The following is a 25,041-nucleotide window of genomic DNA, read 5'->3' as shown; positions in this document are numbered from 1 at the left end:
ATGGCGAGCTTGTTCACACGTATGCTGTCTGGCCATCACACGGCTGTGGCTCTGGCCAGCCTCGGGGTGGGCACCCTTGCATCAGGATACCTTCTGACCGACAATGGCAATGCCGCCGCTGCTGAGAGAAGGAAGCTCTACCCTCCCAGGTAGGTCTCTCTCTCTATTTATGTATGTGTGTGTGTGTGTGTGTGTGTGTGTGTGTGCCACATTTTGGCAAATAATGTTCATACTGTATGTGGGTTTTGGACTGAAACCCAGCTGATCTTTATAAGAGCTGTAATAACCATTGTTAGGTTCTGACAAACAGAGTGAAAAAATAACGGACAACTAGTCAAAGCTCAAACCAAATGTATTCACCCACTGGGTCAAACAGCTGAAAAGACAAAGACATGTTTCAACCAGCACAATTATTTATACTCTCCTATTAGGCGGAGTCTCCTCCTTGCACATCTAGACAGCCAATATATCTATGTTGCTAGTCAGGAAGTTAAGTGATGTGTGTAATAAAACTGTTCCTTCTCCCTTCATCTGACCTGACCTCGGCCCACATTCCTCACTAATCCACAGCTATCCAACCTTATCCGTGACCGCAACCAAGTGATTGCCTTTTCCCTCACTTACATTTACATTTTACATTTTAGTCATTTAGCAGACGCTCTTATCCAGAGCGACTTACAGTTAGTGAGTGCATACATTTTTATACTTAGTAACTTTCCAGACCCATACATCTTATCCAACCTCCATTGACCTCACCATATACATTCCTCATACATGTACCCATCAAGTATTTCAAATTGCAACCCAACACCATATCACGACACAGTCATATATCATGAGAGTTTGGCCAACTTTAGATCTAGAAGCCATGTTGCTGTGTGACAGGGTAATTTACGAGGGCCTGTAGTGTGTGAGTGTAAGACTGTTAAATGGCTAACTACTGCTCTCCCTCTCCCACAGACTATCCACACTGACTATATGCCCATCCACAGGTTTCTACCCACTCAGACACATACACCTTCACTCACTCTTACTCACAGGCACACACACACCTACCCTCACACCAACACTGCTGCTAAAATGATTATTGATTAGATTTATAACTACCACTACACTGCTGTTCATTGATTATATTTCCATTACCCCTTAGTATGTACTATATATATTTAGCCTACCACTGGTCTCCTGCTTACATGTATATATTACCATTAGTATTTTCCCATAAGTATTTATATATTCCTGCTACCAGTCACTTTTCAGTTTACATTTATATCTGCCTATCATGCCTACACTGAAACTCTTGCGCGCGCGCGCACACACACACACACACACACACACACACACACACCACTTATGCTGCTGCCATACTGTTTAATATTATTATTATTATTCTTTATCCGGCTACCAGTCACTTTCTTTTAATCCCTGCCTACATGTACATATCTACCTTAACTACGCCAGTATCGCTGCACATTCTACATTTGTACTGCCATTCTACAACAACAACAAATCGTCCTCTCTTACTTCTTATTTCTCTTGTTTAAAAAAAATACTATTTTGATATTGAATAGTGCACTGTTGGGAAGGGCTTAAGCATTTCACTGTACTTGTCCATGTGACAAATAAAACTTGAAACGTGCAACTCCACCAACTTTAAGGACTTTTGGAGATCATTCCACATGAGGCGCAAAATAACTAAAAGCAGATTTACTTAACTAGGTGGAGATTGAAGGGATCTCCAGGGTTAGCTATCCCTGAGTCTGGGTCTGGTAATTTATACGTCTTAAGGTTAACAATGAGGTAAGGTATGGAGAACATTATGCAAGAAGGCTTTATAGACAAAAAGAACGCAATGCATCGATCTACGAGACTTCAAGAAGGGCCAGCCTACTTTCTGATACAAAATGCAATGATGTGTACTGAACCTATCGTCCATAATAAAGCACAATGTGCTATGATAAACTGCGTCCAATTGCTTCAATACAGTGGCAGCTGCATTCATATAGATTATATCGCTATAGTCAATAACCGGAATGAATGTTGACTGAATTATTAGTTTTCTGCTATTTAACAAAAGACAGGACCTGTTCTTATAGAATCATTTTAATTATTTAATTGCCATCAACATACTTTTCTGAAAGATATCTTTTCGTTAATCCAGATGCCCAGCTATTGATAATTGGGACACGATCAATGAGGGCACCATACAAAGTACGTATGCATAAATCATCCGATACATTTTTACACAACTTGTAAAATTACATTTACTTGGTTTTACCAGCATTAAGTACCAACGTTGTTCAATCGAGTACAGGCTTAACTGAATGACAGTGAAAGAATGCATCATGGAATTGTATTAAATAGTTTGGGGTATGTTTTAAATACTCCTATAAAAACGGTAGACTTGCAGATAAACAGCAAGAAGGTAAGTACACTGCTCAAAAAAATGAAGGGAACACTTAAACAACACCATGTAACTCCAAGTCAATCACACTTCTGTGAAATCAAACTGTGCACTTAGGAAGCAACACTGATTGACAATAAATTCCACATGCTGTTGTGCAAATGGAATAGACAACAGGTGGAAATTATAGGCAATTAGCAAGACACCCTCAATAAAGAAGTGGTTTTGCAGGTGGTGACCACAGACCACTTCTCAGTTCCTATGCTTCCTGGCTGGTGTTTTGGCCACTTTTGAATGCTGACGGTGCTTTCACTCTAGTGGTAGCATGAGTCGGAGTCTACAACCCACACAAGTGGCTCAGGTAGTGCAGCTCATCCAGGATGGCACATCAATGCGAGCTGTGGCAAGAAGGTTTGCTGTGTCTGTCAGCGTAGTGTCCAGAGCATGGAGGTGCTACTAGGAGACAGGCCAGTACATCAGGAGACGTGGAGGAGGCCGTAGGAGGGCAACAACCCAGCAGCAGGACCGCGACCTCCACCTTTGTACAAGGAGGAGCAGGAGGAGCACTGCCAGAGCCCTGAAAAATGACCTCCAGCAGGCCACAAATGTGTTTGTGTCTGCTCAAACGGTCAGAAACAGACTCCATGAGGGTGGTATGAGGGCCCGACGTCCACAGGTGGGGGTTGTGCTTACAGCCCAACACCGTGCAGGACGTTTGGCATTTGCCAGAGAACACCAAGATTGGCAAATTCGCCACTGGCGCCCTGTGCTCTTCACAGATGAAAGCAGGTTCACACTGAGCACATGTGACAGACGCGACAGAGTCTGGAGACGCCGTGGAGAACGTTCTGCTGCCTGCAACATCCTCCAGCATGACCGGTTTGGCGGTGGGTCAGTCATGGTGTGGGGTGGCATTTCTTTGGGGGGCCGCACAGCCCTCCATGTGCTCGCCAGAGGTAGCCTGACTGCCATTAGGTACCGAGATGAGATCCTCAGACCCCTTGTGAGACCATATGCTGGTGCGGTTGGCCCTGGGTTCCTCCTAATGCAAGAAAATGCTAGACCTCATGTGGCTGGAGTGTGTCAGCAGTTCCTGCAAGAGGAAGGCATTGATGCTATGGACTGGCCCGCCCATTCCCCAGACCTGAATCCAATTGAGCACATCTGGGACATCATGTCTCGCTCCATCCACCAACGCCACGTTGCACCACAGACTGTCCAGGAGTTGGCGGATGCTTTAGTCCAGGTCTGGGAGGAGATCCCTCAGGAGACCATCCGCCACCTCATCAGGAGCATGCCCAGGCGTTGTAGGGAGGTCATACAGGCACGTGGAGGCCACACACACTACTGAGCCTCATTTTGACTTGTTTTAAGGACATTACATCAAAGTTGGATCAGCCTGTAGTGTGGTTTTCCACTTTAATTTTGAGTGTGACACCAAATCCAGACCTCCATGGGTTGATAAATTTGATTTCCATTGATCATTTTTGTGTGATTTTGTTGTCAGCACATTCAACTATGTAAAGAAAAAAGTATTTAATAAGATTATTTCATTCATTCAGATCTAGGATGTGTTGTTTAAGTGTTCCCTTAATTTTTTTGAGCAGTGTATAAAGATCCAATCCATTAAAAAAACTGGAGGCCCCTTACACTTCAATGTTGTGATGCAAAAATCATAGAGAATAGAATTAGAAAGATGTATGCATCCTGATCAGACAGGCTTGGACAATACATTGGAGATAACATACGGCAATTAATTGAAATAGTAGAACACTATGAAACCTAAAAGAAACCAGAACTGGTCTTCATAGCAGACTTCGAAAAGGCCTTTGATAAAGTTTGACTAGAATGTATATATACATGCTTGGACTATTTACATTTTGGGGAATCTCTTGTACAATGGGTTAAAGTTATGTATAGCAACCCCGGATGTAAAATTGTAAATAATGGTTAATTCTCAGAAAATATTGAACTGTCCAGAGGAGATAAACAAGGATGTCCATTGTCTCCATATTCGTTATGGCCATCAAAATGCTTTTTCTTAAGATAAGATTGAACAATAACATCAAGGGTTTAGAAATCCACAGCCTAAAAACAAATGTTTGAATTCATGCTGATGATTCAAGTTTGCAATCTGGATCACTACACAGACAACTTCTCTAGCCTCTCTGGACTAAAACCTAATTATGATAAGTGTACCATAGTACATATTGGATCATTAAAAGACACAACATTCACATTACCCTATAAAATGTGCTGATGGTGAAGTAGAGATACTTGGTTTTCATATCCCTAAAGATATAAAATAACTTAAAAATTAACCAAAATGACAAGATCTTGCAACCATGGAGAGGTAAATACCTGTCTATTTATAGAGAAATTACACTGATTAACTCTTTAACCCATAAGAGTCTAAGCCCTGTCCAAGCTATATGGAATTGTTTTAAGAAGGTCATACCAAGGATCATTTTGCTATTTGATTTTGAAATTTAAGACCCCTTGAAGTATAAACAAAATATATAAAACAATTATTTGATAAAACATTTGTTTTGGCCTTAATGCTATTAGCCCATAAAAACGCATTGAATAACAGATTCACCACATTGAACAACAGATAGTCCCCAAAATGATCTAAAGGAAGTTTGTTTTGAAGTGTCTATCCTATATCTGAGAGATATAGGAGAGATCAGGAAACATTTGTTGTTGTTTTTTACATGTATTTAACCCTTTGACACGTACCAACAAACGGGTGTGATTATTCTACAGTGGTCACTGCAGCGTACGCTCAAACCGGTGTGATTAGAATACTTATTTAGAACGTCCAGTTTTGATTGGCATTTGAGCTGGCCACACTGTTTTTTCACAGAAACATTTTGCACAAACACTGTCCTTTCAAAGGGATGTCCTGAATGTGACCAGTTTCCCAGAAGTAGTGACAGCTTAACACAATCATCCAAACCGGAAAATGTAGACTACGTTAGTCCTAGCGCTAACTGAGGAAAGACTGATGTAAGACAAGCAGTCATATTTAGCTAACTCTCGGCTGACGGAAACCACAATATGAATTGGCTAATAGCAATTACTATTTACAATTCATCACATCACGGGTAAGCTCACCATTGACCGAAATAATTGCAGTTGCCATACCAGGCGGTGATACAGCCCGACAGGATGCTCTCAATTGTGCATCTGTAAAAGTTTGTGAGGGTTTTAGGTGATAAGACACATTTCTTCAGCCTCCTGTGGTTGAAGAGGCTCTGTTGCGCCTTCTTCACCACACTGTCTGCGTGGGTGGACCATTTCAGTTTGTCAGTGATGTGTACGCCAAGGAACTTGAAGCTTTCCACCTTCTCCACTGCGGTCCCGTCGATGTGGATAGGAGGGTGCACCCTCTGCTGTTTCCTGAAGTCCACGATCATATCCTTTGTTTTGTTGACGATGAGTGAAAGGTTATTTTCCTGGCACCACACTCCCAGAGCCCTCACCTCTTCCCTGTAGGCGGTCTCGTCATTGTTGGTAATCAAGCCTACTACTGTTGTGTCGTCTGCAAACTTGATGATTGAATTGGAGGCATGCTTGGCCAGTGAACATGGAGTCCAGGAGGGGGCTGAGCACGCACCCTTGTGGGGCCCCAGTGTTGAGGATCAGCAAAGTGGAGATGTTGTTTCCTGCCTTCACCACATGGGGGCGGCCTGTCAGGAAGTCCAGGACCCAGTTGCACAGGGCGTGGTCCAGACCCAGGGCCTCGAGCTTAATGATGAGCTTGGAGGGTACTATGGTGTTGAATGCTGAGCTATAGTCAATGAACAGCATTCTTACATAGGTATTCCTCTTGTCCAGATGGGATAGGGCAGTGTGCAGTGTGATGGCGATTGCATCGTCTGTGGATCTATTGGGGCGGTAAGCAAATTGAAGTGAGTCTAGGGTGACAGGTAAGGTAGAAGTGATATGATCCATGACTAGTCTTAAATGTCTTACTCACGTCGGCCACGGAGAAGGAGAGGCCACAGTCCTTGGTAGTGGGCCTCGTCGGTGGCACTGTGTTATCCTCAAAGCGGGCGAAGAAGGTGTTTAGCTTGTCTGGAAGCGAGACGTCGGAGTCTGCGACATGGCTGGTTTTCCTTTTGTAGTCCATGATTGTCTGTAGACCCTGCCACATACGTCTCGTGTCTGAGCCGTTGAATTGTGACTCCACTTTTTCTCTATACTGATGTTTTGCCAGTTTAATTGCCTTGCGGAGTGAGTAGCTAACTATTTGTATTCTGCCATATTCCCATGGTTAAATGTGGTGGTTCGTGCTTTCAGTTTTGCGCGAATGCTGCCATCTATCCACGGTTTATGGTTAGGGTAGGTTTTAATAGTCACAGTTGGCACAACATCACCTATATACTTCCTGATAAACTCAGTCACCGTTTCAGTGTATTCATCTAAATTATTTTTGCAAGCTACCTGGAACATATCCCAGTCCGAGTGATCAAAACAATCTTGAAGTGTAGATTCCAATTGGTCAGACCAGCATTAAATAGTCCTTAGCACGGGTACTTCCTGTTTGAGTTTCTGCCTGTAGGAAGGGAGGAGCAAAATGGAGTCATGGTCAGATTTGCCGAAAGGAGGGGGGGAGGGCCTTATAACCATCCCGGAAGTTCGAATAGCAATGGTCGAGGATTTTAGCAGCGTGAGTACAACAGTCGATATGTTGATAGAACATCGGTAGCCTAGTCCTCAAATTTGCTTTGTTAAAATGCCCCAGCTACAATAAATGCAGCCTCAGGATTTGTGGTCTCCAGTTTGCATTAAGTCCAGTGAAGTTCTTTGAGGGCCGTTGTGGTAACGGCTTGAGGGAGGATATACACGGCCGTGACTATAACCGAATTTTTTTATCTTGGGAGATAATACGGTCAGCATTTGATTCTGAGGTATTCTAGGTCGGGTGAACAGAACGACTTGAGTTCCTGTATGTTACTACAATTACACCATGAGTCGTTAATCATGAAACACACACCTCAGCCCTTCTGCTTCCCGGAGAGATATTTATTCCTTCTGCGCGATGAACTGAGAACCCATCTGGCTGGACCGATTTCGACAGAATATCCCCAGAGAGCCATGTTTCCGTGAAACAAAGTATGTTACAGTCCTTGATGTCTCTCTGGAAAGAAATCCTTGCCTGGAGCTCGTCGAGCTTGTTAACCAGAGACTGAACATTAGCGAGTAGTATACTTGGAAGCGGTGGGTGGTGTGCGCGCCTCTTAAGTCGAACCAGCAGGCCGCTCCGAGTGCCTCTCCTCCGCCGGCAATGTTTTAGGTCAGTCGCTGGAATCAGTTCAATTGCCCTGGGGAGAGCAAACAAACGATCTGCTTCGGGAGAGCAGTATTCCTGGTCGTAATGCTGGTGATTTACCGCCGCTTTGATATCCAATAGTTTTTCCCGGCTGTATGTAATGATTCTAAACACTTTCTGAACTATTAATGTAAAAAATAATGTATAAAAAACAAAATACTGCAAAATTTATTAAGAGCTTGACAACCATGTCAACTATGCAGATTCTGCTATGAAGAGATTGAATCACTGGATAATCTATTTTGGTATTGCCCCCTTTTAGCTGGTCTCTGGTCACAGGTTCAGGAGTGGCTAAAAAGTCATAACATTGTTGTAAAATAAACCCTACAAATAGCAATGTTGGCCATCTGGAAAGCCATAGTCAATACGCTTGGCAAAAATATTAATATGCGATTAGAAAGGTTCAGAATCTATGTAAGACATCTCAGTACAGTTGAAAAATATATGGCATAAGGAAATCAAGAGAGGTGGTCTATGGAGATAGGTGAGATGGGCTGAGAGAAGCTGAGGGATGGATTTAATCTGTACAAATTATTAATCTGTAATAGTTGTGACTGAAAAGAATATATATAATGTTTACTGGACATGTCTGAGCACTATGAATTCAAATGTAATAAAATCCAATGAATCCAAATGTGCATATAAAATAAAAAATGTTATGTGATATTATGTGAAAAAGTACCATTATGTAAACATATATTTGTAACAAAGTTACTTTTGTCCTCCGGGATGGGCCAATAAAATAAACGAATATATATACACTATCAGTCAAATGTTTGGACACACCTACACATTCAAGGGTTCTTCTTTATTTTTACTATTAGTAAAAGAGTCCATCATTACTTTAAGACATGAAGGTCAGTCAATCCGGTACATTTCAAGAACTTTGAAAGTTTCTTCAAGTGCAGTCGCAAAAACCATCAAGTGCTATGATGAAACTGGCTCTCATGAGGACCGCCACAGGAAAGGAAGGCCCAGAGTTACCTCTGCTGCAAAGGATAAATTCATTAGAGTTACCAGCCTCAGAAATTTCAGCCCGAATAAATGCTTCACAGAGTTCAAGTAATAAACACATCTCAACATCAACTGTTCAGATGGGACTGTGTGAATCAGGCCTTCATGGTTGAATTGCTGCAAAGAAACCACAACTAAAGGACACCAATAAGAAGAAGAGACTTGCTTAGGCCAACAAACACGAGCAATGGACATTAGACCGGTGGAAATCTGTTCTTTGGTCTGATGAGTCCAAATTTGAGATTTAGTAGGTGAACGGATGATCTCCGCATGTGTGGTTCCCACCGTGAAGCATGGAGGAGGAGGTGTGATGGTGTGGGGGTGCATTGCTGGTGACACCGTCAGTGATTTATTTAGAATTCGAGGCACACTTAACCAGCATGGCTACCACAGCATTCTGCAGCGATTCGCCATCCCATCTGGTTTGCGCTTAGTGGGACTATCATTTGTTTTTCAACATGACAATAGCCCAAAACACCTCCAGGCTGTGTAAGGGCTATTTGACCAAGAAGGAGAGTGATGGAGTGCTGCATCAGATTAAATGGCCTCCACAATCCTCCGACCTCAACAAAATTGTGATGGTTTGGGATGATTTGGACCGCAGAGTGAAGGAAAAGCAGCCAACAAGTGCTCAGCATATGTGGGAACTACTTCAAGACTGTTGGAAAAGTATTCCAGGTGAAGCTGGTTGAGAGAATGCCAAGAGTGTGCAAACCTGTCATCAAGGCAAAGGGTGGCTAATTTGAAGAATCTAAAATCTGAAATACATTTTGATTTGTTGAACACTTTTTTGGTTACTACATGATTCCATATGTGTTATTTCATAGTTTTGATGTCTTCACTATTGTTCTACAATGTAGAAAATAGTAAAAATAAAGAAAAACCCTTGAATGAGTAGGCGTGTCCAAACTTTTGACTGGTACTGTATATTCACAGAAGCGCTCTATCACCACTCAAACCTTTTGCTTCCTATTTCCTGGTCACGTGACTTATGTTCCTGAATGACTCTATGGATGTGTCCCTATTGGCTCCCTATTTCTGATCTAGTGCACTACTTTCGACCAGGGATGGTCAAAAGAAGTGTACTTAATACGGAATGGGGTGCCATTTGGGACGTAACCTATACTAACTGGTAGTTCCCACTAGCCAGAAAGAAGACAAAACTGACAACATGAGATTGGCATTAGGCTGTACATTGGGTTGTTTTTGTCTCTATGAGGGTGACTCTAGTTTCATGGAATCTTATTCACCCAGTGTTTGTGTGTGTTTTTGTTGATCATTTGCTCTCTCTCCCTCTTTTTGTCTTTCTTCCTATCTTCTTTTCCTTTCTCTCCTCCACCTCCCTCCCTCCCTCCCTTCCTCTCTCTCTCTCTCTCTCTCTCTCTCTCTCTCTCTCTCTCTCTCTCTCTCTCTCTCTCTCTCTCTCTCCTCTCTCTTTCAGTGCTGACTTCCCTGACCTGAGGAAGCATAACAACTGCATGGCGTCTTGCCTGACCCCGGCCATCTATAGTAAGCTGAGGGACAAGTTGACCCCCAACAACTGGAGCCTGGACCAGTGCATCCAGACTGGGGTGGACAACCCTGGTCACCCCTTCATCAAGACCGTGGGCATGGTGGCTGGAGACGAAGAGAGCTATGAGGTGCGCGTGTGTGTGTTTGCTGCATAAGACCTGAAGGTTTGTGTTAACATAGAGTTTAAGCGCAGGTTTTAGCATGGTGGGCTAACATGGTCCTGAGTGGTACAGATCACCCATATTTAGATACCTGTTGAGTTTGACTAGCTGTCTGAATGTAAAGTCTCTTGTGTGTGCGTCCCCAGGTGTTTGGCGATCTGTTTAACCCAGTCATTAAGGACAGACACAACGGATACGACCCTCAAAACATGAAACATCCTACTGACCTGGACTCATCTAAGGTAACAAGATTTGGTTCCATTCTGGTCCCTGTACTCCTCCCATTTATCCACTCCCCCCCTCCTTTTGGTACTGGCAGGTTTGAACGAGCCCAACTTGGAGCAAAGCAGTAAGATTTAACTGATTGATTGAGTGATTCCGATTCCCTCTCCCTGTCCAGATCAAAAACGGTATGTTTGATGAGAAATATGTCCTGTCATCTCGTGTGCGTACCGGCCGTAGTATCCGCGGGCTGAGCCTGCCGCCAGCCTGCACACGCTCAGAGCGCCGTGAGGTGGAGCGTGTTGCAGTTCAGGCCCTTTCTGGTCTGAAAGGAGACCTGGCTGGACGCTACTACAGCTTGGGAGACATGACAGACAAAGAGCAGCAGAACCTTATTGACGTGAGTATACACACACTCGTGCACACACATATGCACACCCATGCACACACACACACACACACACACACACACGTACACATCTAGATGGCCATGCTATAAAGGACAAACGTGGCCATCTCATCACAACTAATGTGCAAGAATGAGCTAGTTGATATTATTCTATGGTCTATGGTCAGTGTAACTAAATTGAACCTTTGACCTCTAATGACCGCTGGTCCCTCTGTCCATGTGCTGGCCAATCAGGAGCACTTCCTGTTTGACAAGCCTGTGTCTCTGCTGCTTACGGCTGCTGGGATGGCCAAAGACTGGCCTGATGTGCGTGGGATCAGGTAAGGCTGAGAGGAGTAATGCATCCCCAAGAACTAGTGAACTCTATTTTAAAAGCACTTCTCTGAAGAATAGTGCACCCTGCCAAATAGTGTGCCCCCAAAAAGTGAGCCCTATCATGATGTGTGTGGTGCTGCCCTGAAGAATAGTGCATCCTGGCAAATAGTGGGCCCCCAAACAGTGGGCCCTATCGTGACGTGAGTGGCGCTGCCCTGAAGAATAGTTCACCCTGCCAAAAAGAGTGCCCTGTAGCGATGTGAATGGTGTTGCCCTGAAGACTAGTGTTCCTTATTAAATAGAGGACCTAGTGTGCTGACATTGTGAGCCCTATAGGTGAACAGTGCTGTCATGAGAACGGTGTACCTCAGGCGATGGTCAACCATTCATCTGCTGCCTCAGACGATGGTCAACCAATTATATGCTTCTCTTTCCTTGGTTCATCCTCCCGCCACCTTCTCAGTGACCCTGATCCTTCCTTCTCTTCTCCTCTTTTTCCTCTCCTCCCTCTCACCCTTCCTTTCCTTCGTTGTCATTTTCATCCCTCCTTACCACTCTCCTCTCTCCCCCCTCTCTCTCTCCCTCCCTCCTTTCCCCCTCCACTCTAGGATCATTTCCTCTTTGACAAGCCTGTATCGCCCCTGCTCACCTGTGCTTTCATGGCCCGTGACTGGCCCGACGCCAGAGGCATCTGGTACGGTGCATGAGGCCTGCTGCACCTGTGTGTGTGTATGTGTGCTTACGTGTCTGTGTGTGAGTGAATGCTTTTGAAGTCCCTTGGTAATAGGAATCACTTGGAAGGAACGATATGCTTCGGCTAACAATGAACATATTTAGACAAGATAACTTTCACCATGGCATGGCTTGATCACTGCAGATGCCTAATTTACGTGTCACACCGCCTGTTTTAGCCATTTGTCCTCCTCATACAGTAACTAACCAGAGCTGGTCAGCCTGTGTGTTAAGAAGCAGCTGAGATGTTTGGTTATGTGATGCACACAAAATGGATGGTCACAAGCCAACTTTTCTCTGTCTCATTATTTCTCTTGTTTTACAGCTTAGTAATGTGTAAAAAAATATATATGTTTATATAACATGTTTAGCTAACTATACAATGGGTTGTGTTGCATTTCTTAGTATTTTTATAAAAATAAGGAAATGCTAAGCCTCAACATTAAAATGACTGGAGCCACGCTAGGTGGAAAGGATTTAAAATAGTGGTGAACCTAAACAAAATGGCATCGTGGACATTTCAAAGTGATAAAAATATGTTAAGCTCCTGGGGACTTTATTAAATTAAACGATGGCTCAGATTTAGATACCTATATATTGTACTAATGAATCCTTAGATAAATCATCTAATGTAGCTAATGCTAACCCAAATATTGATACTCAAGTGCACCTTAAGTTAATGTCTAGCTTTGAAGAGCTATGTAGCAAACTCCTCCAGTTTAACAAAACCTGCTTAGTAAATCTTGGTGGGGCAAACAAAAAAAAAAAATTGGGATGCATGCCAGAAAAGCCACTACACAACACAACATTAAACAATACATTAATTGCACTATAACGGTGACAAACAGTGCCCACAAACTGTTAGGGCCTACATAAAGCTGTCCCAACAGCAGGGTCCCAACAGCAGTCCCAACATCTTTCCACTGCTACACCTGACTATCAGCAGAGCCTTCTCTGGCAGCGAAACAGTTAATTCAGCCTCATTTACTGCCTTTTAAAAAAACATAGCTGATATGGCTGACTTGCTTAAACAAATGTGGTTTCTAATGACAATTGAGATGTACAAACTATGGCATAAGGGGACGACAAGCGGAAAAGAGGTAATCCGTAATTTCGATTAAGACATTAATGAGCGATCTAGGATGGACATAGTCAAAATAACTATTTGTTTAGCACTTTTGAAATGTATAGCGACAGAATTCAGAACATTTAGCCTTGTTTAGCTGTTCATGCATTTTAGTGTTAACTGTGCACTGATTGGAACTCGTAATGTATAACTTTGAGAAGCATGTTTAATTATATTTTTATAGTGGGTAATCTTTGGGATGTATTGGACAAATATACAATTTGGTGGTTTTACATAACAGCTATGTAATTTGCACTATTTTTATTGGATAGCTTTATTTTGGTTATTGGATATCAATAGCTATGGTTATGTAATAGTTTAGGGGACTGAAGATGGAATGGGAAAAGGTGGGAAATGTACTTTCTTTACTATAGTTATTTTATGTAACTGTGAAATGATAATTGCTACAACTGAGATAATTGACACTGTTGCACCTTTTATATATATTTTATTAAATTAAACTGAGAGAAGATTTCAAGACACAAGCCAACTGTGTCATTATTTCTCCTGTTTTACAGGAACACATTATCTGTTTTCTTGGTCTTACGCCTGAGACCTGGAACAGTTACTGCTGTTGAGAGTACTCAGAGTACTCTCCGCTTTCTCATGTTCTATGTCTCTCTCTCTCTCTCTCTCTCTCTCTCTCTCTCTCTCTCTCTCTCTCTCTCTCTCTCTCTCTCTCTCTCTCTCTCTCTCTCTCTCTCTCTCTCTCTCTCTCTCTCTCTCTCTCTCTCTCTCTCTCTCTCTCTCTCTCTCTCTCTCTCTCTCTCTCTCTCTCTCTCTCTCTCCCTTCCTTCCTTCCTCTCCCCTATCCTCTTCACTATCCCCAAGGCACAACAATGAGAAGACCTTCCTGATCTGGATCAACGAGGAAGACCATACCAGGGTCATCTCCATGGAGAAGGGAGGCAACATGAAGAGAGTGTTTGAACGCTTCTGCCGGGGACTCAAAGAGGTACACACACACATTGATGGACTGTGTACAGCAGTGGAGGCTCCTCAGAGAAGGAAGTGGAGGACCATCCTCCTCAGTCAATTTCATAAAAATAAAAATAGTGGAGAAAAAAAAAGAAAATATCCTTTTTAGATAAAACTATACTAAATATATTCACGTTACCAAATAATTGATTAAAATACATTTTTTTGCAAAGAAGGTCTACAGTAGCCTTAACAGCACTCTGTAGGGTAGCACCATGGTGTGGCCGGAGGACAGCTAGTTTCCTTCCTCCTCTGGGTACATTGACTTCAATACACCCCTTTCCATAGACTTAGACAATAATTATGACAACTTCCCGGAGGGTGTCCTCCAACCTATCAGAGCTCTTGTAGCATGAACTGACATGTTGTCCACCCTAGCTAGCACTGCAGTGCATAAAATGTGATGAGTAGTTGACTCAAAGAGAGAGAAGACAATAGTTGAACAGTTTTGAACAAAGTAATTCCTTCAAAAATGAAGGAGAAGCAAGAAAGAGAGACAGAGAGACCGAGAGATAGCTATATAGTTTTTTTTTTCAATTTGGGGTAGTTATTAGGATCCCCATTAGCCACTGCAAAAGCATCACCTACTCTTCCTGGGGTCCACATGAAACATTACATAATACATAGTACAGAACATTATTAGTCAAGGACTGAAATACATACATTTAAAACGTCACACATAGCCTACATATCGGTACATACACACAATAGCTAGATCTAATACAAAGTACAGTGCAAATTACAATACAAGATATGTAAAATGGCTGTCTCTTCACAGTCCCCTTTGCGCAATAAGGTGTTTTTTAAATCAATTTTTTTGTTTTATTGCTAGCTTGAGTTACCTGGGGTGGCAGAGAGTTCCATTTAATACTGTGCGTTTCCCAGCCTCTGTTCTAGACCCGGGGACTGGGAAGATACTTCTGGTTGCATGTCTTGTGTTGTACCGATGAGTGTCCTAACTGTGTGCCAACTGCTTGAACAGACTGTCCGGTAACTTCAACACATCAATACCTCGCACAAAGACCAATAGTGATGCGGTCAATCTCTCCTCAACTTTGAGCCAGGAGAGACTGACATGCATGTTACTGACACTTTCCCTCCATGTACATCTAAGTGCAATACGTGCTGCTTTGTTCTGGACCAACTGCAATTTACCTATGTTCTTCTTTGCCGCACATGACCACACAGCTGGGCAGTAGTCCAGGTGCGACAAAACTAGGGCCTGCAGTACCTGTCTGGCAGAGCAACACCCTATCATGGACATACCTCTTCCCATTTTAGCAATCATTGAGTCTATTTTGACCATGACAGCTTGCTATCCAGGGTACACCCAGCAGTTTAGTCTCCTAAAGTTGCTCAATAGCCACATTATTCAATAATAGATCTAAACGAGGTTTAGCGTTGAGCGAGTGATTTGTCCCAAAAATTATGCTTTTAGTTTTTGAGATATTTAGCACTAGCCTATTGCTACTTACCCATTCTAAAACTGACTGGAGCTCTATGTTAATTTTTCTCAGTTATTTATTTTACTGTTGCAGCCGACGTGTATACTGTTGAGTCGTCAGCGTACATAGACACACAGGCTTTATTCAAGGTCAGTGGAAGGTCATTTGTAAAAACAGAAAACATTAATGGTCCTAGCCGGCTACCCTGCGGTACACCACATTTAACTGAATTTGCATGAAAGAGGCTTCCATTAACGAAAACCCTCTGTGTTCTATGAAATAGGTAACTCAATCCATAATAAGGCAGATGATGGAAATCCAGCAATAGGTAATGATCAATGACATCAAAAGCTGCACTGAAGTCTAACAAAACAGCTCCCACAATCTTCTTACTCTCAATTTCTTACAGCCAATCATCAGTCATTTGTATCAGTGCCGAGCATGTTGAGTGCCCTTCCCTATAAGCATGCTGAAGTCTGTTGTTAAATTGTTTTCTGTAAAATAATTTTGTATTTGATCAAACACAATTTCTTCCAAAAGTTTGCCAAGCACTTTTAAACAGGCTGATTGGTCGGCTGTTTGAAGCATTAAAGGGTGCTCTTCTATTCTTGGGTAGTGGAATGACCTTTGCCTCCCTCCATGTCTGAGGGCACACACCGTCTACTGGGCCTAAATTGAAGATGTGGCAAACAGGAGTCACAATGTATTGCGCTACCAACCGCAGCAATTTACCATCCAGGTTGTTGGTGCCAGGTGGTTTGTCCTTATTTATAGATAGCAACACGTTTTTCACCTCTTCCACACCCATTTTGTTGAACTCAAACTACAGTGCTTGTCTTTCATTATTCGGTCCATTATGCATGAATATGAAGGCTCAGCATGAGTTGTTTCCATGTCATAACTAACTTTGCTAATCTTGTCAACAAAAAAAGTTATTCAAGTTTTATTTGTTGCCTAGAATTTAATTTAAAGTATTCTAGAGTGTTTTACTATCATTCTTTATATAATTTATCTTTTCTCCATAGTGTAGTTTTTTCTTCTTTTTTGTTTAGTTTAGTTACGTGATTTCTCAGTTTACTGTAGGTTTGCCAGTCTGCTGTGTTGCCAGACTTATTTGCTATTCCCGTTGCCTCATCCCTCTCAGCCATACAGTTTTTCAATTAATCATCTATCCATGGGGATTTGGCAGTTCTAACAGTCAGTTTCTTGATGAGTGCATGCCTATCAGTAACCGGAAGAAGCAGTTTCATAAATGCTGAAAGTGCAGCGTCCGGATGTTCCTCATTACACTCATCAGACCAACAAATATTTTTTCACATCTTCGACATAGGAATCATTGCAAAACCTCTTATATGATCGTTTATACACAATTTTAGGTCCAGTCTTTGGAACTTTGTTTTTTCTAGATATGTCTATTATATTATGATCACTAAATCCGATTGGTGTGGATACTGCTTTTATTGCAGATTTCTGCTACGTTAGTAAAGACGTGTAGCTCAGTTGGTAGAGCATGGCGCTTGCAACGCCAGGGTGTGGGTTTGATTCCCACGGGGGGCCAGTATGAAAATGTATGCACTCACTAACTGTAAGCTGCTCTGGATAAGAGCGTCTGCTAAATGACTAAAATGTAAAGATGTGATCAATACACGTGGATGATTTAGTTCCTGTTCTATTTGTAAATACCCTGGTAAGCTGACTGATGACTTGAACCAGCCCTCTAACCAATTGTACTATTATTTGTGTTTTTTCGCATTATTTGTAATTTATTCTGTATATAATGTTTCTGCCACCGTCTCTTATGACCAAAAAGAGCTTCTGGATATCAGGACAGCGATTACTCACCTTGTTTTGGACAAAGATTTTTTCTTCAACGAGCTGGACCAAATCCCCGTCATTCGCATGAGAAAGAGACGGAGATATCGTGGACGTAGGTCGGGGTGCCTTGTAAGGATCCGATGGCGAGCAAGTAAACTGCCTCTTCCATCAATCCTATTAGCCAATGTTCAATCATTCGAGAACAAATTGGACGACCTAAGATTACGGTTATCCTACCAATGGGACATTAAAAACTGTAATATGTTTCACCGAGTCGTGGCTGAATGAAGACATGGACAACATACAGCTGACGGGATATACGCTACATCGGCAGGATAGAATGGCTGACTCCGGTAAGACAAGGGCTGGCGGTCTGTGTATATTTGTAAACAACAGCTGATGCACACAATCTAATACTAAGGATGTCTCAAGGTTTTGCTCGCCTGAGGTAGAGTATCTCATGATAAGCTGTAGACCACACTATTTACCAAGAGACTTTTCATCTATATTTTTTGTAGCTTTTCTACCACCACAAACCGATGCTGACATTAAGATTGTACTCAATGAGCTGTATAAGGCCATAAGTAAACATGAAAATGCTAATCCAGAGGCAGCGCTCCTAGTGGCCCGGGGACTTTAATGCAGAGAAACTTAAATCCGTTCTACCTAATTTCTACCAGCATATTAAATGTGCAACCAGAGGAAAAAAAACTCTAGACCACCTTTACTCCACACACAGAAACGCATACAAAGCTCTCCCTCACCCTCTATTTGGCAAATCTGACCATAACTATATCCTCCTGATTCCTGCTTATAAGCAAAAACTAAAGCAGGAAGCACCAGTGACTCGGTTAATAAAAAAGTGGTCAGATGATGCAAATGCTAAACTACAGTACTGTTTTGCTAGCACAGACTGGAATATGTTCCTGGATTCTTCAGATAGCATTGAGGAGTGCACTACATCAGTCGCTGGCTTCATCAATAAGTTTATCGATGACTTCGTCTCCACAGTGACAGTACGTACATACCAGAAGCCATGGATTACAGGCAACATCCGCACTGAGCTAAAGGGTAGAGCTGCCGCTTTCAAGGAGCAGGACTCTAACCTGGAAGCTTATAAGAAATCCCGCTATGCCCTCCGACGAACCAGCAAACAGGCAAAGAGTCAATACCGGACTAAGATTGAATCGTACTACACCAGCTCTGACACTCGTCGGATGTGGCAGGGCTTGAAAACTATTACAGACTACGGGGGCCCCTCAGGGGTGCGTGCTCAGTCCCCTCCTGTACTCCCTGTTGACCCATGAATGCATGGCCAGGCACGACTCCAACACCATCATTAGGTTTGCTGACAACACAACAGTGGTAGGCCTGATCACCGACAACGATGAGACAGCCTATAGGGAGGAGGTCCGAGACCTGGCCGTGTGGTGCCAGGATAACAACCTCTCCCTCAACGTGATCAAGACAAAGGAGATGATTGTGGACTACAGGAACAAAAAGTGGACTGAGCACGCCCCCATTCTCATCGACAGGGCTGTAGCGGAACAGGTTGAGAGCTTCAAGTTCCTTGGTGTCCACATCACCAACGAACTATCATGGTCCAAACACACCAAGACAGTCGTGAAGAGGGCACGACAAAGCCTATTCCCCCTAAGGAGACTGAAAAGATTTGGCATGGGTCCTCAGATCCTCAAAAAGTTCTACAGCTGCACCATCGAGACCATCCTGGATGGTTGAATCACGTGCCTGGTATGGCAACTTCTCGGCCTCCGACAGCAAGGCACTACAGAGGGTAGTGTGTACGGTCCAGTACATCACTGTGACCAAGCTTCCTGCCATCCAGGACCTCTATACCAGGCGGTGTCAGAGGAAGGCCCTCAAAATTGTCAAAGACTCCAGCCACCCTAGTCATAGACTGTTCTCTCTGCTACCGCATGGCAAGCGATACCGGAGTGCCAAGTCTAGGTCCAAAAGTCTTCTCAACAGCTTCTACCCCCACCTCCCTCTTTTATGCTGCTGCTACTCTGTCTATTATTTATGCATAGTCACTTTAACTCTACCCACATGTACATATTACCTCAATTACCTCGACTAGCCAGTGCCCCCGCACATTGACTTTGCACCGGTACCCCCCTGTATATAGCCTCCCTACTGTTATTTTATTTTACTGCTGCTCTTTAGTTATTTGCTTTAATATATTTACTTTAAAAAAGCATTTCACTGTAATGTCTACACCTGTTGTATTCGGCGCATGTGGCAAATAAAATTTGATTTGATTTGAGATTGCAGGCACTGGTTATAGCTTGGAGCTTCTTTTTGAGTGGGCAGCTTGATGACAACCAGTCAATATTTAGGTCATCCAGAAAATATAACTCTCTGTTGATATCATATACATTATCTAACATTTCACACATATAGTCCAAATACTGACTTTTAGTACTTGGTGGTCTGTAGCAACTTCCTACGAGAATAGGCTTTAGGTGAGGCAGATGAACCAGTAGCCATATTACGTCCACATCATCTGACATGAGATCCTCTCTCAGCCTATTTTTTATTTTTATTTTTATTTAACCTTTATTTAACTAGGCAAATCAGTTAAGAACAAATTCTTATTTACAATGAGGGCCTACCCCGGCCAAACCCGGACGACACTGGGCCAATTGTGCGCCGCCCAATGGGACTCCCAATCAAAGCCGGATTATGATACAGCCTGGAATCAAACCAGGGTCTGTAGTGATGCCTCTAGCACTGAGCTGCAGTGTCTTAGACCGCTGCACCACTCAGGAGCCCCAGCCTAACAGGAATATGACTCTGGACAAACATGGCAACACCTCCGCCATTTGCATTTCTATCTTTCCTATATATTCTATAACCATGTATGGCTACTACTGCGTCATCAAAGGAATTATCCAAGTGTGCTTCAGAGATGGCCATAATATATATGTTTTCTGATGTTAATAAGTTGTCAATTACATGAACCTTGTTTCTCAGGCTACATATGTTAATATGGGCTATTTTTAGTCCTTTTCTGGGTTGCTTTTTTGTTTTTAGTACTATTCTGAGAGGCTGATCTGAGGTAGACATGTCAGTGACATTTACATTTGAGTCAATGGTATACAGTGGGCTGCCCACAGTGGGCATTTTCTTAAGGCAGACAGTTTCAGTGCAAACAGTGGAATTATGTAAGGGTTGGTGTGAGCTGTGACCCAGGTGTGGTGCAGGATATACAGTAGGCCGCTTCCGGGATCCAGGTGAAGGAGCGCACACTCGTCTGGGTGAGTGCTGTCAGGGGAGAAACTAGGGAGCTAAAATTGCGAATAAATCGGCTATAAAAATGAGCAAACCCTAAAAACCACTGTAGTTGCTTGAGGGATGAGGGCTGCGGCCAATCCAGTACCACGCTGACCTTAGCTGGGTTCATCCGTAGGTCCCCCTGGGTGATGATGAACCCCAGGAAGGAGACTGTCTCTGTGTGGAACATGCAGAAGGCGTTGGAGGACCTGCTGAACGTGCTGCTGGTGTTCACTCATGTCCATTGAGAATATTAGGATGTCATCCAAATACACGAAGACACTGTAGTCCCCCTCCTGAATCCTCACCAGGTTGTAGGCATTGCTTAAGTCCAGCTTGGTGAAGACCCGGGCTCCCTGCAACGACTCGAATGCCTTCGTAATCAGGAGTAGTGAATAGTGGTTCTTAACCGTGATGTCGTTGAGCGCCTGGTAATTAATGCACGGCCACTGCCCACGTCCCCTTTTTCCCCACAAAGAAGAAGCCAATGCCTGCGGGTGAGGTAGAGGGACGGATGTGACCCTCGACGAGTGCCGCGTCGATATACTCCCTCATGTCCAGCATCTCCGGCCGGGACAAGGAAAACAATCGCCTTCGTGTGGACATGGCGCCCGGTAGGAGATCGATAGCGTAGTTGTATGGCCTGTGAGGAGGTAGGCCCTTGGCACGCCTCTTACTAAACACCTCCCCCAGATCCCAATACTCCCGGGGAACGCCTGCCAGGTCTGGGCCGGTGAAGGAGTCTGTAGCCCGCCTTCCTCCCAGTGGCAACCGCCGCTAGGGCGTTAGGCGGTTCAGAGTGCGGGACCTGGGGAAGAGGTGAGGACTGGTAGGTGGTCTGGGACAGTGGTTTGGGCTGATGAATGGTCGATGGAGACCGGAACAGGATGGGAGCAGCGCGCCGCCCCCAGCTGCATAGTCTCCTCCTGAGGCATATCCTCCCTGAATCCGGGTTGATAGGGGGACGCGGAGGCGTGCCTTGCGTCATCCCCCTCTCATGCGCCCTCTCATGACGCCGATTCTCTACCCGCACCGAGAGTTCGACGAGGCCGTCCAGTCGCTCAGGCAGCTCCCTGAAGGAGAGTTCGTCCTTCATCCCCTCCGATAGCCCCTGCGCGTAAAGGATGACCAGGGCGGCCTCCTCCCATCCTGCTTCTCGAGCCCAGGTCTGGAACGCCACGGAGTAGTCTGCCACCGAACGGTCAACCTGCCGACAGGCCGTGGACCACCTCCCGGCCTTATGCCCCGACACCACCTGAGAGGTGTCGAACACCTTGCGTAGCTTCTGGGTGAATTGGTAGGAGTCTGAGTATGCCGGAGTTTGGCTCTCCCACTCCGCGGTAGCCCAGGAAAGGGCCAGACCCGTCAACAGAGTGATGATATAGGCCACCCGGCCCTGTTCCGTCGGGAAGGAGGATGGTTGTTGGCTGAATACCAGGGAACACTGGGTGACGAATTCCCTGCAGCCCTCTGGATGTCCGTCATACCTCTCCGGAGGTGGTAGACGGGGTTCCCGCGATGTCGCAGGCGTGACTGGAGATGGCTGCCGGGGCTGGTCCGGTGTCCACCCGGCTCTGCACGGAGTTCGTCAGCTGGCGGAGATTCTCGATGATCTGCTGCAGGCTGCGGTTGTGTTGGTTCAGCATAGCTCCCTGTGTTGCCAATGTGCTCCAATACTGTGCTGCCTCCGCTGGGTCCATATTGGCTCAGTTTTCTGTAAGGGTTGGTGTGAGGTGTGACCCAGGTGCGGTGCAGGATATACAGTAGGCAGTAGGCAGAGATGGTGAAACAAGGATATTTACTGGTGGTCCCGAAGCCAAAATACAAAATAACGGACTTATCAAGATAAAAGAAAGGCGGAGCAAATAAGTCTCCAAAAACCGGCTGACAGCCAAAATACGAAATACTACCTTCGATTGAAACAAATAACGAAACAGGGAGAACACTTCTCAAGTACCTGTACATAGGTCTCCGATCAGACACTGAGTAGTACTGCTGGACATACAGAAACTAACAGAGAAAACTGAGCAAGGGAACACAGGGAAGTGAGGGCATAAATACATAGGTGAACTGGTAGACACAGGTGACACCAATAGGATACTGATTAGTCCATACTGTGAGTGAGAAGGTGCCTAAGTTGTCGGAGGATGAAACCTAGTGGGTCGCTCCGGAACTGCGACCCCCTCCTGTAACAGAATTCAATTCTATGTGCATATGATTATTGCAGACAATACCCTCAGAGCTAACAGTTAAAGGAACATAGATTAGGTGACTTACAATTACTGCACTTCTATTTCTCTGGGATATAATATGATCCATATCTAGCGAATGCGAACGCAGCTAGCTAGTTTAGCCTACTCCCGGCTCAAACAAAGAGGGATGCTATGTTAGCTAGCTGGCTATGGCTATCCTACACTGGAACTCTTCCAAGTCAAGGTAAGCTTTTGGTTTTATCAATTTATTGCCACAGGGGCCCGCCGGTGTAACTGCTAAACTGCTTGCTGCTGACTGTACTGCATGATTGTAGCGGGTTTACTAACGTGTTAGTTCTAGTAGCTATGTTGACTATGATGTTAATATGGTGACAACAACATAGGATGTGTGTAGCGGTTAGCGTTTCTGATATGAAGGTTTGGCTTGGAAATGTTTTTTCGCCTGGTCACAGAAAGCTGATGTGTTGTCACTGACAAGTCCACAAGCGAATGGAAAAGCTGAGAGGAGGAGAGCGCGTAGATGCGAGAAGGAATACAACGATCAAAGGGTTCATGCTGTTTGAATGTGGCTGCTATGAAAGTGAACTGTGTTTGAGTGTGATCAGGGTTGTATTCATTACGCCGATTCTGTTGATAAATGTTTCTTAAACGGAAGCAAATGGAATGACACGGGGATAAACATGCCTGAATTTGTCCAATTGAAACTCTTGTTTGCAACTGTTGGACTAATTATTACACCATAGATCAGCTAGATGCAGGCAAGAGTGTGCAAGGCGGTATTGAATGTGTCAACATCTGTCACCTTGATTACTCAAATTTCTCTCGACCTGTGCACGTACGTTGTAAACTTTCATTCATAGGATAGGTTGTAGCAACCTCATGATGGGTATAGGGAAAATTTGAGTATCATGTAGTAGCCTAAACCTATCGATGTTACATTTAGCTGGGTGAATGGAATATGAATGACAGTCATCCAATATGCTGTAATAGAAATAAGGCACTGACCGCCACTGCTGCACAGAACCGTGGATGGGTAACTTTACCTAAGACCTGAAGAATTCTGTTAGCTTGTGTTAGCTGTTCCAAGCTAGCTTAATGCCACAGCTTTAGCTCAGCTGGCGTACACAGTGTTATGGTGAGCAGACAATCCACATTCAACAGTAAATAGTTCAGCTCATGCTATTATCACTTGACACTCAGCTGTACATTCCATATCTCTGTTGTTGCAGTTATGGTGAGGTATGGGGTTTTCTTTGGAGATTGTGTTGCACAATTCGTAATGTCAGTCTCTCTCCCTCTGTCTGTGTGCGTGACCTCCTGTCCACTAGGTAGAGCGTCTGATTCAGGAGAGAGGCTGGGAGTTCATGTGGAATGAGCATCTTGGATACATCCTGACCTGTCCCTCCAACTTGGGCACTGGACTTAGGGCTGGGGTACACGTACGCCTGCCCAACCTCAGCAAGGTAACATACACACACACACACACACACACACACACACACACACACACACACACACACACACACACACACACACACACACACACACAGACACACACACACACAGACACACACATAGTCCACAAATACAAAAAGAGGCATAACATAATAATAAAAACGTTGTGTGTGTGTGTTTGTATGTGTGCAGGACCCTCGCTTCCCTAAGATTCTGGACGCCATGCGGCTACAGAAGAGGGGTACAGGCGGAGTGGACACAGCTGCTACCGGAGATACCTTTGACCTCTCCAACAATGACCGTTTGGGCAAATCGGAGGTAAAAAAAAAAAAAGAGAGGGGGATGGAGAAGAAAGAGACAAAGGGAATGAGGAAGAAATAGAGTCGTAATAACTGTGTAACTGTTCATTATACACTTATTAAACTTTTGTGTGACCAGGTTTGATATTTTGGAAGAGTAATTCTCCCTGTTTCTCTTTTGTGCTGTGATAGGTGGAGCTGGTCCAATGTTTGATTGACGGTGTGAACTACCTAATCGACTGTGAGAAGAAGTTGGAGAAGGGGCAGAACATCCATGTCCCCGCCCCTGTCTCCCAGTTTAGCAAGTGA

General features: G+C 44.1%; 1 protein-coding gene across 1 annotated transcript; it reads left to right on the top strand.

Moving 5' to 3' along the window:
- On the top strand, nucleotides 1–25,041 carry LOC311144474 (creatine kinase S-type, mitochondrial-like; the record flags this gene model as incomplete). The annotated part of the gene is made up of 9 exons (XM_084180498.1): nucleotides 1–149; nucleotides 10,198–10,396; nucleotides 10,576–10,671; nucleotides 10,830–11,051; nucleotides 11,984–12,069; nucleotides 14,065–14,188; nucleotides 24,307–24,441; nucleotides 24,626–24,751; nucleotides 24,925–25,041. The coding sequence occupies 9 exons, from the start codon at nucleotides 1–3 to the stop codon at nucleotides 25,039–25,041; spliced, it is 1,254 nt and encodes a 417-aa protein (XP_084036624.1).

This window comes from Coregonus lavaretus (genome assembly GCF_964263955.1).
Source record: "Coregonus lavaretus genome assembly, chromosome: 17".
NCBI classification, from domain to species: domain Eukaryota; kingdom Metazoa; phylum Chordata; class Actinopteri; order Salmoniformes; family Salmonidae; genus Coregonus; species Coregonus lavaretus.
The sequence above is the reverse complement of the archived record's forward strand: the minus strand, read 5'-3'. Positions and strand labels throughout refer to the sequence as shown.